This window comes from Vespa mandarinia, chromosome 10 (assembly GCF_050613455.1).
Source record: "Vespa mandarinia isolate Hongniang chromosome 10, ASM5061345v1, whole genome shotgun sequence".
Classification (NCBI taxonomy): domain Eukaryota; kingdom Metazoa; phylum Arthropoda; class Insecta; order Hymenoptera; family Vespidae; genus Vespa; species Vespa mandarinia.
In genome coordinates this window covers 4,454,680-4,467,500 of record NC_140819.1, presented here as the reverse complement: position 1 = coordinate 4,467,500, position 12,821 = coordinate 4,454,680, and the positions used below count along the sequence as shown (strand labels likewise).

The 12,821-nt window shown below is 27.2% G+C and overlaps 3 protein-coding genes and 1 long non-coding RNA gene across 4 annotated transcripts; 3 read left to right on the top strand and 1 right to left on the bottom strand.

Moving 5' to 3' along the window:
* Positions 1 to 467: 467 nt before the first annotated feature.
* LOC118446266 (uncharacterized) lies at positions 468 to 5,205 on the bottom strand. Its single transcript, XR_004839544.2, has 3 exons — positions 5,081 to 5,205; positions 3,723 to 3,847; positions 468 to 1,012 (listed from the first exon to the last, which is right to left on the bottom strand). It is a non-coding gene; the product is annotated as an uncharacterized LOC118446266 (long non-coding RNA).
* Positions 5,206 to 5,445: 240 nt separating this feature from the next.
* Rpp30 (ribonuclease P protein subunit Rpp30) lies at positions 5,446 to 7,266 on the top strand. The gene is made up of 7 exons (XM_035876554.2): positions 5,446 to 5,742; positions 5,849 to 6,066; positions 6,151 to 6,219; positions 6,279 to 6,479; positions 6,556 to 6,623; positions 6,734 to 6,813; positions 6,929 to 7,266. Exons 1-7 carry the CDS (start codon positions 5,643 to 5,645, stop codon positions 7,024 to 7,026), a joined length of 834 nt encoding a protein of 277 aa, XP_035732447.1. The 5' UTR covers positions 5,446 to 5,642; the 3' UTR covers positions 7,027 to 7,266.
* Positions 7,267 to 7,907: 641 nt separating this feature from the next.
* LOC118446293 (sugar transporter SWEET1) lies at positions 7,908 to 10,355 on the top strand. The gene is made up of 6 exons (XM_035876786.2): positions 7,908 to 8,196; positions 8,383 to 8,460; positions 8,795 to 8,918; positions 9,647 to 9,802; positions 9,881 to 10,000; positions 10,086 to 10,355. Exons 1-6 carry the CDS (start codon positions 8,120 to 8,122, stop codon positions 10,197 to 10,199), a joined length of 669 nt encoding a protein of 222 aa, XP_035732679.1. The 5' UTR covers positions 7,908 to 8,119; the 3' UTR covers positions 10,200 to 10,355.
* Positions 10,356 to 11,031: 676 nt separating this feature from the next.
* LOC118446295 (MICOS complex subunit Mic10) lies at positions 11,032 to 12,805 on the top strand. Its single transcript, XM_035876789.2, has 5 exons — positions 11,032 to 11,209; positions 11,796 to 11,826; positions 11,914 to 12,097; positions 12,212 to 12,259; positions 12,377 to 12,805. Exons 3-5 carry the CDS (start codon positions 12,022 to 12,024, stop codon positions 12,505 to 12,507), a joined length of 255 nt encoding a protein of 84 aa, XP_035732682.1. The 5' UTR covers positions 11,032 to 11,209; positions 11,796 to 11,826; positions 11,914 to 12,021; the 3' UTR covers positions 12,508 to 12,805.
* The last annotated feature ends 16 nt before the right edge of the window (positions 12,806 to 12,821 follow it).

Genomic DNA, 12,821 nt, shown 5'->3' with positions numbered 1-12,821 from the left:
TGAACATCATTTTAAATTCGATGATATAAAAAATCTTATCTTACTATTAGAAAAAAAAAAAACAATTATTTGTAGTATCCATAGGCATATACTGTGAATAAAACATTCATATATGAATAATCAAAATGATATCAGACATTTATAATCAATTTTATATCTTCAATAACGTAAAGTTAATGTGAGTGACATCGAGTGAATCAAAAATTCTTCACGTTTGACCGTATATATTCTAATGTATCTACTATATTCGCACGATTATTTCTCTGAGATTTTACTTCGAACGTTCTTTCGTTTAAGAAAAAAAAAACAAAAAAATAAAACAAAAGAAATAGAATTTTTTGAAACAACTTCCGAAAAAAAAGAAAAAAAAAACTGAATCTTTTCTATCAAAAAGTCATAATCAATTTTTATGAGTCTTATGAGCAAGGAACAAAAAAAAAAAAAAAAAAAGGAAAAGAAACAAAAAAAGAATTGCATGAAAATAAAATGAACTGAAGAATCCAAAATGATAAAAAAGTGATTTGTACGATCTGCGGATCGACGGCGCTGTAGTAGAACGCCGTCGACGTAGGTTCGCGCAAAATGGCCGACGAGAATGTAACAGTATTCTCCGTTCACCAAGTAAAAGATTTTAATATGTAAAATACTCGAGCGCAGTATTAATATTTTTAAATTTTAACAATTCAGAGCATTACGATAACCATCCGTCCGTCCGTCCATTCATTCATTCATGCAACTTTTTATCGATTTCCAATAAACGAATACAATGTTCGTCGGGCCGTCCGGTGGATCTTCGCTGAAAGTTATTTCCTTGTCAGACCGAAACGACGACGGTCAGTCCAAAAATTCGAGACCCTTAATAAGCGCCGTAGGCACGCTCGCTATTACGACGGCATTGTCGGCGCTGCGTTTTATTAGGCCTCCCTAAAAACACAAAACAGTTGGCCACGTCAAAGTTCCTTGGAAGGAAGCAAAGGCGGCATTGTAATGTCTCTCGACTCCTTTATATATCCTGAAATTGGGTTGTTAAGGAATTATACAGAATCTCTGATCTGATCGCGTATATAATATTTTACGATTACAAAAGGATCATTTTATTTTTTTCGCACAACTATCCATGTAGACATATTGTCAATTATATTATCAACTTATGAAAATGGAGATCTGTTCGTTGATACACTTTGATAACATTGAATATGTCCCTAAGAAATTAACCTTTGCTTCAGTTAGATCATCAGATGTACCCATTTAAATATCCAAGACGAGTATAGATCTGAGAGATCTAAAGATCTATAGAATGTATTTACAGAAAATGGTTCTGCATATAACACACACACACACACACATTTACGTATGTCTCTACGGAGAATTATCAAAATGATAAATAAACGATTAAATAACAAATAAAAAGGTAAAAGAATGAGTGTGTGTTCGTTTATGTGTGTGTGTATGTGAGAGAGAGAGAGAGAGAAATGAGACGAAGAGAAATAGCAAAGTGGAAGTGCGATAATCAGTAAATTGGGAAGAATTGAGGCCAAGTATAGCGAACCATACCCGGAACGTCAAAATGATACGAGTAAAATAATCTCAAGGCCACAACGTTTACCACGATACGACGTAAAAATGGATGGATATCCTTGATCGTACGGCAAATAAATAGGTACACTTCGTATTAATACTTTGGACTTTGTGACTATGTGATACATATATATACATATATATATATATATATATATATATATATATATATATGTTTATGTGTGCGCCCGCGTATGTGAGAAAATTTCGTGGAATTGAGATTTCTACGTAGACGAACAGATTGATCAAAGTAATTCGAGTTGGTATCGCCTGGACCCAACGTCGGTAGATCTCTTTGATGTTAAATCTTTCGAATGATCCTTGAGTTACTCTTTTTCGGTTGATTGTCACAGTGATACGAGAAAGATGACAGATCGTTTATCATAGATATTTTGTGAATTGTTAGCGTGTAAAAGACAAAGTAGTATGCATTTTAAATGGAAAATCAATGAGGAGAAAGTAAAGAAAAGTAAGAAAAAGATGTAGGGGAAAAAGAAAAATAAAAAAATAAAAGAAAGAAAATGCACAAATTTTCTCCTTTCATCCGTCGGAACATTGAGTTCTATTTTAAGTTCATCTTAAGACATTTTCTTACGTCATAGACGTAATATATATATGTATATGAACGAAACACGAAAACTAAATAGTGACTTTGTCATTGTTATAAAGTGACAACTAGACCCACTCGATGTCACAATTGTAGTAAAGTAACTTTTAGCTGACAGAGTTATTGTAGACGCTGTATGTAAAAGTAATAAAGAATATCTTGTCGCATGGTTTCGCGCATGATGTGCCTAACAAAGAAACCTTGGTCCGGGTGCATGGGAAAACTTGGAACACAAGTCTTGCTGTGAACTTCGTATACAACAATTATCATTAATTCACTAATTATCAACAAGTTCCTTTTTAATAGGCTGGAAAACGTTGCAACGTTTAATGACCGGTGTCATGCGTGTCACACTGCCCCAGCTCTCAAAGACATTTCTGTCTTTTATATTTTAACTAGTACGTAACCAGTAAACTGACTAGACCCACATTTGAAATAATTTGATCGACCTATTTGTACGAAAGGAAGGACCACGTATTATCTTAGATCTAAGAATAGTATTTGCTGATGAAATAAATTCGACGATTACAATTCGTAGTATTTTAGCCTTGATGAAGCCTATGAAAATAATTTAAATTATATATATACTTGTATATATTTTTATGATTGTCTTATAGTTTATTATAATGTAAATCGATATAATAGAATATAAACGATAAATTAAATTTCTTCGTAATTTTTTACTTGGATCACTTAATAATCATGAAAATAAAATATATATATATATATTATGAATAATAATATAATATAATAATATTACAATAACATTATAATAATTATAATAATATTGTAATAATTATATAATGGTAAATATAATTAAAAGTAATTATTAATGGCATAAATTTTGAAATGAATATAAATGAAAAAAAAAAAAAATGGTATCGACTATACATATGTAAATACATCGATAAAGTGTTAAAGGAACGCCGTGTAGCAGGCAATGTTAAATCACTGACGTGTTAGCGTTAGCCTGACATAGGGTCACTTGATATTCTCAATGGCAACACTTCAAGGTGGACAGTTGACAGATAAGTGACAACTGTGGGAGTGGCACGATGCTGACAGCAATATTAAAGCGGTAAAAAATGTAGACACGAACTGTCCAACTTGACGTGGGAATTTTCTTTGATAATATCCGACGTGTTAAGATAAAGAATTATACCTATTTCTCTCCGACGGTTATCCGATTAAATAGTTACGGTATAAACGACTCTTACGCCATTCCTATAATTTTTTTTCAATCCTTCACATGCATACATATATATGATAATCCATGCATACATAAGAGTAATCTAATGTCATTAGAAAATCTGTATCATTCGTTTTTCTTCATTTGAATATTTATATTGCGAACAAAAAATATTTGTTATTTCACTTTATTCGCATTGTTTAATTGGTCTTATGATCTCAACAATAATAATAATAATAATAATAATAATAATAATAATAATAATAATATAATAATAATAATAATGATGATGATAATAATAATAATTTCTTATATTAATTTTTCTTAAAGAAACTGCATGCATCTTACCTATATAATTATTGACTTTAAAATAATCAGTTGAAATTCTTGAAAGCTCGCACGTAGATTCATGTTTGAACATTCTTCTCTTCTAAACTTAATCCCCTGGATCGAATAGCGATCGATGGAGACTGCTGTAAATGAAAAAGGAAAGAAAGAAAAAAAAGAAAGAACAACAGTATAATGTCAGTTAAATAATCGAATAACAGTAAATAACGATGATTAAATACAACTATGTAAGAATCCGTGAGAGAGTAACCGACGATATATTCACGAGAATATGCGGATTCGGTAGGAAAGGTTTTAAAAAGAATTACGAGAAAGTAAAGAGTGCACGCGACCAAGATGGCGGACAGCTGTGTATATAAGATATACCGGTTACGGGGACGACCACAGGAAACAGGCATGGAAGCCGTAGGAGGACGGGGATAATTACGTTGGGCAATGCACGAAGCTCCTCCCCTTATTCAAACCTAAAGCCTGTAACTGCAAGTGCCAAGCTACACACTTTGCGGTGCGCACAAATGACACGTTCGAGGACTGGCAATGCGCACACACCACCGATAGGAAGCCCTCCTTCCTTCCTTCTATGCGACAAATACGAGACGTGCTCGTGCAAATAGACGGAAAGAACGATAGTAACCACTGAGAATGAGAAAGAGAGAAAGAGAAAGAAAGAGAGAGAGAGAGAGAAAAAGAGAGAGAAAAAGAGTCCCTGGAAATCTGACTCACTCACCCTGCCAACCCTTATCTATATAACTATCGGTAGAATTGCTTATAATATACATATAAACTTATCCGAGAATATGCAATTACACTTGAAAAAGTATACAAGTGCGATAAAGTACAATAATTAAATCGAAAACTTTCGTTGAGATAACATCACACCTATGTCTTATCGATATATATATATATATATATATATATATATATATATATATATATACATATATATACACATATGTATATGTTCGAATGAAAAGAAAATTACCGAAAATATTAACTTGTACTTTGAATTTTTAGATAGAAACTTACCTACCTATCGTATTATATTTTATTATCATTAATTTATGCATAAGTGAGGTTAACTTAGTCGCGAATTATATAGAAATGTACGCGATGTTAAATATACGATAAAAATATAATAAATTATCTCGAAAAAAGGAAATATATTATTTTTTATAAAATATTTTATAAAAATTTTATATAAGATATTTTTATTGCGCGATCTTTTTGAGAATAATAAATGTTTTACACTATTTACGCCATCTTTTTCAAAAATTTTTAATCTAAAATATACAACTTCATACTCAATTGTAAATGTTACGAACATTAACATGTTAATTGATAAGTAAAATGATACATACCTTATTAATTGGTGATTAGACAGGAATTATGAAATATAATAAAAAACGAAATATATTTATTGGCTACAAGAAAATAATTTCGCACGTTTAAATAATGTTATTAATGATTTTAAAAGTTTCTCGAGATCAACTAGTGTCGTATGGAAAAATGAAGTCGAGATTGAATCCTCCAATCCTAACGCAATACAGATAGAATTGAAGTTTTTGATTGGTCACAGAAATATATCGTTTCCAAGACCAATCAAATTACAGTGCGACAATTTTGCTTACATATCGATCAATGTTCATTGGTCGAATAGCAAAAAATATTTAACTGTTTATATATATATATATATTTTATTGGATTGTTTCATAGAACACGTGCGTGTGATATGTGTACATTCGTAGTTTATCAAATATTATTTTATTTAATATTTACTTTTATTTATCAAAATAGCAATATTTTTAGGTTATTACGTGATGTTTAAATATACTTTTTGTTTAAAGTATTTACAATTGTTTAATTTTAATAAATTCTCACGAAATTGTATTTAAATAAACAATATTCATAGATATTGCAAATATGGATGTGAAATTAAGTGATGGGTATTTTGACTTGTGCATAAATGCAACGAAAGATAATATGTCGAATTTGCATAGTATTTTATTAAGGTTATGTGAAAGTAAGTTATCATTTTTTGTTATTTTTTACTCATAACCTCTGTTATAATATAAATATTATCATTAATATAAATGAATTTATAACCATAACAATGTAATATGTACTAGTGGGATTTAGGACAGTGGCAATCAATCAAACCATTGATGATAGTATTTTTGATACCGATAAAAAGAAGAAAAAGAAAAAATCAGAGAACAATGAAAGCTCAATTATGGTTCCTAATCCATTTAATATAGATGATTTAGTAAAAGAATTTAAAGACAAACTTCGCATTTTTAATAGGCTTACATTTATTTATTCTGATCCATTAAAAACTCACATATTGGTAAATATATTATGTTCAAATTTTATGAAATAATATATACATTGTTTATGAGGTACAGGCCATTTCAAAGTAGTTTATTTTCAGAACCATTGCAATAATTTGAAAAAGTTTCATTTATATTCTGTAATACCAAAAACAAAAGCAGCACTTCAGGTAACTGCATTTAATTATATCTATCATTCTATATTCTAACTAATTCAAGTAATTTATAGTTTGCATGTTCGCAACTGAATACAGATATCATTACCATAAATGCATCCTGTACTGGATTTAAAATGAATAGAAAACTTTATTTACAAGCTGTAGAAAGAGATGTACATTTTGAAATACAATATACAGATATATTAAATCCAGAACAGCGGAAAATTTCTATTCATCATGCACATTTATTTTATGTATATGGAAAAAGCAAGGTAGGTTACATATATGTATACATTTTTTTATTTGTTATGTCAAAATCAATTAAGAATTTTATTAATTCTTTTTTAGAATGTAATAATATCAAGTGGGGCAAGTAATGTTACAGAAATCAGAAATCCTTATGATATCATAAACTTGTATCCTTTGAAATAACTTAATTAACAATTCAAACATTTTATTTAATATTTTTTTATATTACATATATTGTTCCTGATCTTTATTAAAAAATATTATACAACCAAAATAGGGGAGCTCTATTAGGATTAAATGAAGTTAAATCTAAAGCAGCTATTCTATATCAATCCAAACACCTACTTTTGAGAGCAGGCAAGAGAACTTTTATATGAAATACAATATACTAAATTAATTTATTTAAATGAATTATAGTTATAATATAATATTCAATTTTCTCTTTAAACATTATTTTATAAAAACTTTTCAGAAAGACGACGTTATGGTAAAGTTTTTGCTATAAGGATAGAAGAAAAGTTAGAAGAAGACAATCACAGTGAATCAAATGCAAAAAAGCTAAAGTTATGAGTACTGTAAATATCACTGAATATATATCAACATATTTTAAACTAATATTTCATCCAGAAAAAATAAAATCTATTTATTTTTCTTTTTTCATATCTATTTTTTAATTATTATCAATGCTTCATGTTTTTTAACAAAATATTAACCAATGGTATCCCATTTGAAATGATTTTAAATGATGTATCTTTACTTGTAATAATATAATGATACTTACAAATATCGACGTAATATCTTTCATATTTTATCGTTAAGGATGTATGCAATAAAAATTGATAAGAATCGATAGAAAGATAAAGGCTTTTTTAATTTAACAAAAGATAATTCTTTTATAATACCGATATAATATATATTATTATTATACTAGTATTAGTGGTAGTAGTAACAATAATAATAATAAAATAAACTGAGAAAGTCATGCAGGAGAAATTATAAAAAATAATAGCATTGAGATTCTATTTCATAGATAATGTGAGAAAACTAAGTCACGTTTTGATTTTTTATTACGGTAATATATAATATATAGCTATATTCACTAATTATTATTTTCTATAAAATACTCAAAATTTTGTTCTTTTTTTGTCGCAAATTTATATACTAATAATTATATTCTTTATTCATTATATTCATTATTCTTATTATTCGATATGTTATATCGTAAAAAAAAAAAAAAAAAAAAAATGCGTACCGGCATTCGTATCGTATATATCTGATAACAGATTACTGCGAAACTCATGTCATTATTAAAAAAGAATACAAACATGGGAGATAAAAATACGCGAATTTAGAATAATAATAAATTAATACTCTATTAAAAACTAACCCTATTGTTATGTTGCCTGTAGAGAAATATAACCTATCAATGTTATTCATACACCGATGGGCGCATGGTGGCGACAGTATATTCCCTTGTTGCGCTTATAGTTCGTTTTTTATCTGCATTTGTCACTGAAGTTACACGCACTTCAAAACGAAAGGTTATTCTGATTGAGAGATCGTTCTGTATGGATATATCGTAGATTGACTTTGATCGGGCATAGTACTGTGATCACGTAAAATAAAAAATAGAAGAGAGTGACCTTAACAAAACTTAGAAAACATGGTTCTAGATGATTATAAAGATATTGTTGGTACATGCGCTGCAATTACAACAATAGGACATATGTTATCAGGAACGTGAGTTAATAATGAAAAAAAAAAAGAAAAGAAAAAACAGAAAAATAACGTAATATATGCAATCAATATTAATCGAAGCTATGTTCAATGACATGTTCAGATAAACACGTGACAATTACATGCTAATGATTATAATTATTATATTAAATGTAAGAATAAATTAAATTATTAAATATTTGATTGCAGTGTAATATGCAAGGACATTCACAAAAAAAAATCCTCAGAGAGCTTCGATCCTATGCCCTTTTTGGGTGGTGTAGGAATGTAAGTGTACAATCTTATTTAAAAAAAAAAAAAAAAAAAAAAAAAGAAAAATAATAATAATACATTAAAGATTTTAAGTTTTATGCTTATAATAATTAAATTATATTTCAAAGGTGTATGCTTTTAATATTAATATATACTATTGATGAAAATTTGTTATAATAACATTTTTATTTTTAAATTTGTTAGCTTTTTTACAAATCTTTTTTTTTTTTTTTAAATTATTTCCTTATATTTTGTTTTACAACATTTGTAAAAAATTAGTTAAAATATTAATTTGCAATTATTGACAAAATTAGCTAAAATAATATATAACAATTAAGATTCTTTGTAGGTCTATATTAATGCTTCGCTATGCCTGGATGCTTGGTGACCCTACTATGATTAAAGTTAATGTTTTTGGATTAATAGCAAATACTGTATATATGGCTGTGTATTGCTATTATTCTCCAAATATGGTATGATTCTATGTTTTATTAATATAAATAATCTTTCATGCTGTTTTAAATTCATATATGTATTATTAACAATATTATTACTTTTAATTTAATGTATAAGTGAAGAGATTTTCTATTTGTTTAAATGATTATTTAAAATGGTAAAAGAAATTTACTGGAGCTTAACAAAATATTAATTTTTACTAATTGCAAGCTTTTTTTCCACGCAATATATTTAAATATAGTTTCAATATGATCTATAAAGTAGAAAGATGATATATTTAACAATATATTATATATATTCCAATATATATATATATAATTAGGAAATTTTTGTATAGACTGTCATTTCTTTATAGATCATAATATGAAATGGATTGCAATTGTCCTGACATAGTAAAGTAATTATATAACCATGCAATCATTTCTCAATCAATGAATCCGGATATGTTTCATTATATCCTATATTAGCTAGTTCGACATTTGTTTATTTATCTTATTCTATCATGTATTAATATTAATGTTATTGTAATATTTTGAACTTGTTTGGACGCTGCTTTCATTTTAAAAAAAATGGAAAATGTTTCTACAAAACTTATTTGGAAAATTACTGATAAATATCATTTTATACACCATCGTACAACGTACATCATATTGTTAGAATTATATAAAATCTGTTTATGTAACGACCAACTTTCAGATAAACAAAATAATATGAGAATTTTTCTCTTCTGTGATAATTTTTATAGAAAGATACGCTTGCTTTAATAAGTAAAGCAGTGATTTTTATAGCAGTATTTCTCGCGTATACTCAAGTGGAACATCCTGACAAAGTTGAATACAGATATGGTGTAATTACAACTGTATTACTTCTATTTTTAATAGCATCTCCTCTTATACATCTTGTAAGTATAAACTAAAATGAATATATGATAGTTTATAATATGAAATATCCTCATATTCTTGTTTATTTATATCTACAGAGAAAAATTATAGAGACAAAAGATACGTCAATTCTTCCATTTCCACTTATTGTTATGGGCACAGCAGTATCATTTCAATGGTTGTTATATGGACTTATTATAAATAATGTTTTTGTGATTGTAAGTATAATCATAACTTTATAAGGGATAATTCATTTTTTCAATGCTTAAAGAATACAAATATTTCAACTAAATTATGTTAAAGTTTCAGAACTCAGTTGGTTTTGTTCTGTCAGTGGCTCAGTTGTCATTATTTATTATTTTCCCTTCAAAGTCTTCGAAAACTCCAGTGCCAACTTTAGAGAAAAAAAAGGATTGATAACATTATCACAATAGTTTTTAAAATTACATAACACATGTGTTACGTTATGTACAAAAATAGAAATACTAATGTTTAAATGTAACTACTTAAAAGTATAAGGAAAATTACAATAAAATATTACATACGAAATCGTTTGTATGAAAATTATAACTATTTTATTGTCTTGTAAAAATGTTAAAATATTAAGTGATAAGTTATCTATTTGCCAAATTTATCATATGATTAATTATTTTGAGTATACTTAAGTACTTTGTTGTTCTATATTAATGTACTATTTTTGTTTGAAGGTTATTGATCAAACAAATTTCTTAATCGGTTTACGCCAACAATGAATCCGACGATGGATAAAAGTAAATTCCTTTTTTACAGACGACAAATAAAAATAGATTCCTATTATCAATTGTAAAAATAAATTTTTCGTAAAGTAAATTTTCTTCACTCCCGACTGATGGTAAAATAGATTCTTATTTTGACCATCAGTCGGTAAAGTATTGGAATCTTATACTAAAATTATTTTAAATTTCTTGTAAGTTTCCATCTTTTTTGTATTCTAAACGAATATACTATTATTTAAATATTAACTTATTGTACTTAATTGTACATTAAAGATTATTTAAATAATTATAAAATTATCAAAAGTATTAATTTATTAGTTTTCACGTTTAGAAAGAGACAGTTTCGATGTGTACTCGTTGGAATGCAAAAGAAAACAAGCTCGGTAATCGTTCAAGTTAATGAACAGTGCGTATATAAGTCGATATTACACACGGACAACAATCTCGAGATAAAAATTTTTTAATATTAGAATTTTAAATTAAATTCATTCTAAGTTTCTGACGCGTTAAAATCTTTGTGACATTAAATATGAATTTCTTTATTTTTGCCATAAAATCATCTGTCCAAAGAGTGATCGAATAAACATTTCCGTGCGATCATCGTGATTTATTTGTGTGTTGGAATGGTTCAGAAAATCTGAACATCAGTTATATACGTGCAGAAATAAGCAGGTAATCTCACTTTAAAGACGAGAATTTCAATCTAGGACTTTGCGTTTACGAATTTTTGAAAGTTTTTTATTTGTACATAAACTATTCTCGAAAAGATGTCATTTTTTAACACAATTAAAAAAAAAAAAAAAAAAAAAGCTTTTTCAAAAATTCGAAAAAGTGAGGTCTTAAATTAAACTTTAATTTTTAAAATGAGATTTTGTTGATCAAATGCGATTAAGATTACGTTCATTCTCATTATTAGTGTAAACCATTATAAAAGGAGGACTAATGAATAACCTTAACAAACACTCTTTTAAAGAAGTATAATCTAGTATATGGTTTATTTATTTTTTTTTTTTTTTTTTTTTCTTTTGTTAGATGCACTATTATTTTTACTACATACAACAATTTTTGTCTCACACCAACTCGATTCTATTGAGCTTGTAGTTCATATTTTGTTCATACCTGTCGCTAAAGTCACATATGCTACAAGCGAAAAGTGGTGAATAGCCGTAATCTTTAATATTATTCAACATTTACATCTAAAATAAATTCGATAGTTCAACTAATAAAAATGCTTCATTTCTAAACGTTTTAATTTCAGTAAATGCCGTATATAATGGCGCTGCAATGAGGTATGATTTTATCTAGTTGCACGTTCACTAAATTGCCTTTAAAATAATAATTCTTGTGATAAAAGGATTTTGATTTCTATTTAACAGAAAATAGGATATGGAATTAAGGCCTTTGTAAACAAGAATTAAGCCAATTTATTAATAAATATTAAACGAACTATATAACATAACCTCTGTCACTGTAAAAACGGAAAAATGGCTGCTACGTGGTCCAAAGATGATATTGGACGAAAATGGGATCGCTGCTTTGCAGACACCCTACTGAAATTAAGTAATAAATTGTTTACTATTATCTTTGTTTAATATGTATTTAAAAAAGAAAAATAGAAAAAAAAATTGCATTATTTATGGATTTTCATGATGATTATGTTATGTCAATTTTTAGGTTGTGGAATAACCATTGGTGGAATAGTTTCTCTATTTTTTTTCAGAAGTAAGATATATTTATTTACTAATACTTGAAATTACACAAATTTAACGATAGATTTAAAATATATCATTATCCATATAAGTAAATTTACTTAATCTTTTTTTTTATGTTTGTATATAGGAAGAATGTGGCCAGTAATAATTGGTGCTGGGTTTGGATTAGGTACGGCATATTCTGAATGTGAACGGGAAATTAATACATTTTCAAATCAATATGAACTTGAAAGTAAATGTGAAGGAAAGAAAAAGTAGTGCATAGAAAATGTTTTAGTGATCTAAAACATTCATTTCATTGCTTATATACCCTAGTACATTTGTAAAGTAGCTACATCTATAATTCATTTAAATCTAACATTGTATAGAATAAAATTCAATTGTACTTTATCATTAATGATTTAAAATATTGTTTTTCAATTATAATTTAACAAATTTTGTTAAAATATAAATATTTTTTTTTTCGTTGCATTGATCATAGAGAAAAAAAATTATTTAAATATCTAATATTTTCATTAATGAAATATTATTTTAATTGATGGGTAATTATTTAATAATATGAGACACTCATA

What these genes read in the sequence shown, in the direction of transcription:
- Rpp30 (XM_035876554.2), top strand. Translation starts at nt 5,643, where the DNA reads ATGGATGTGAAATTAAGTGATGGGTATTTTGACTTGTGCATAAATGCA. An exon ending in ATGTATATGGAAAAAGCAAG is followed by an intron (nt 6,480 to 6,555) that starts GTAGGTTACATA and finishes ATTCTTTTTTAG; the next exon opens with AATGTAATAATATCAAGTGG. An exon ending in CCTTATGATATCATAAACTT is followed by an intron (nt 6,624 to 6,733) that starts GTATCCTTTGAA and finishes CAACCAAAATAG; the next exon opens with GGGAGCTCTATTAGGATTAA.
- LOC118446293 (XM_035876786.2), top strand. Translation starts at nt 8,120, where the DNA reads ATGGTTCTAGATGATTATAAAGATATTGTTGGTACATGCGCTGCAATT. An exon ending in GGACATATGTTATCAGGAAC is followed by an intron (nt 8,197 to 8,382) that starts GTGAGTTAATAA and finishes ATTTGATTGCAG; the next exon opens with TGTAATATGCAAGGACATTC. An exon ending in CATCTCCTCTTATACATCTT is followed by an intron (nt 9,803 to 9,880) that starts GTAAGTATAAAC and finishes TTATATCTACAG; the next exon opens with AGAAAAATTATAGAGACAAA.
- LOC118446295 (XM_035876789.2), top strand. Translation starts at nt 12,022, where the DNA reads ATGGCTGCTACGTGGTCCAAAGATGATATTGGACGAAAATGGGATCGC. An exon ending in AGACACCCTACTGAAATTAA is followed by an intron (nt 12,098 to 12,211) that starts GTAATAAATTGT and finishes GTCAATTTTTAG; the next exon opens with GTTGTGGAATAACCATTGGT. An exon ending in TTCTCTATTTTTTTTCAGAA is followed by an intron (nt 12,260 to 12,376) that starts GTAAGATATATT and finishes GTTTGTATATAG; the next exon opens with GAAGAATGTGGCCAGTAATA.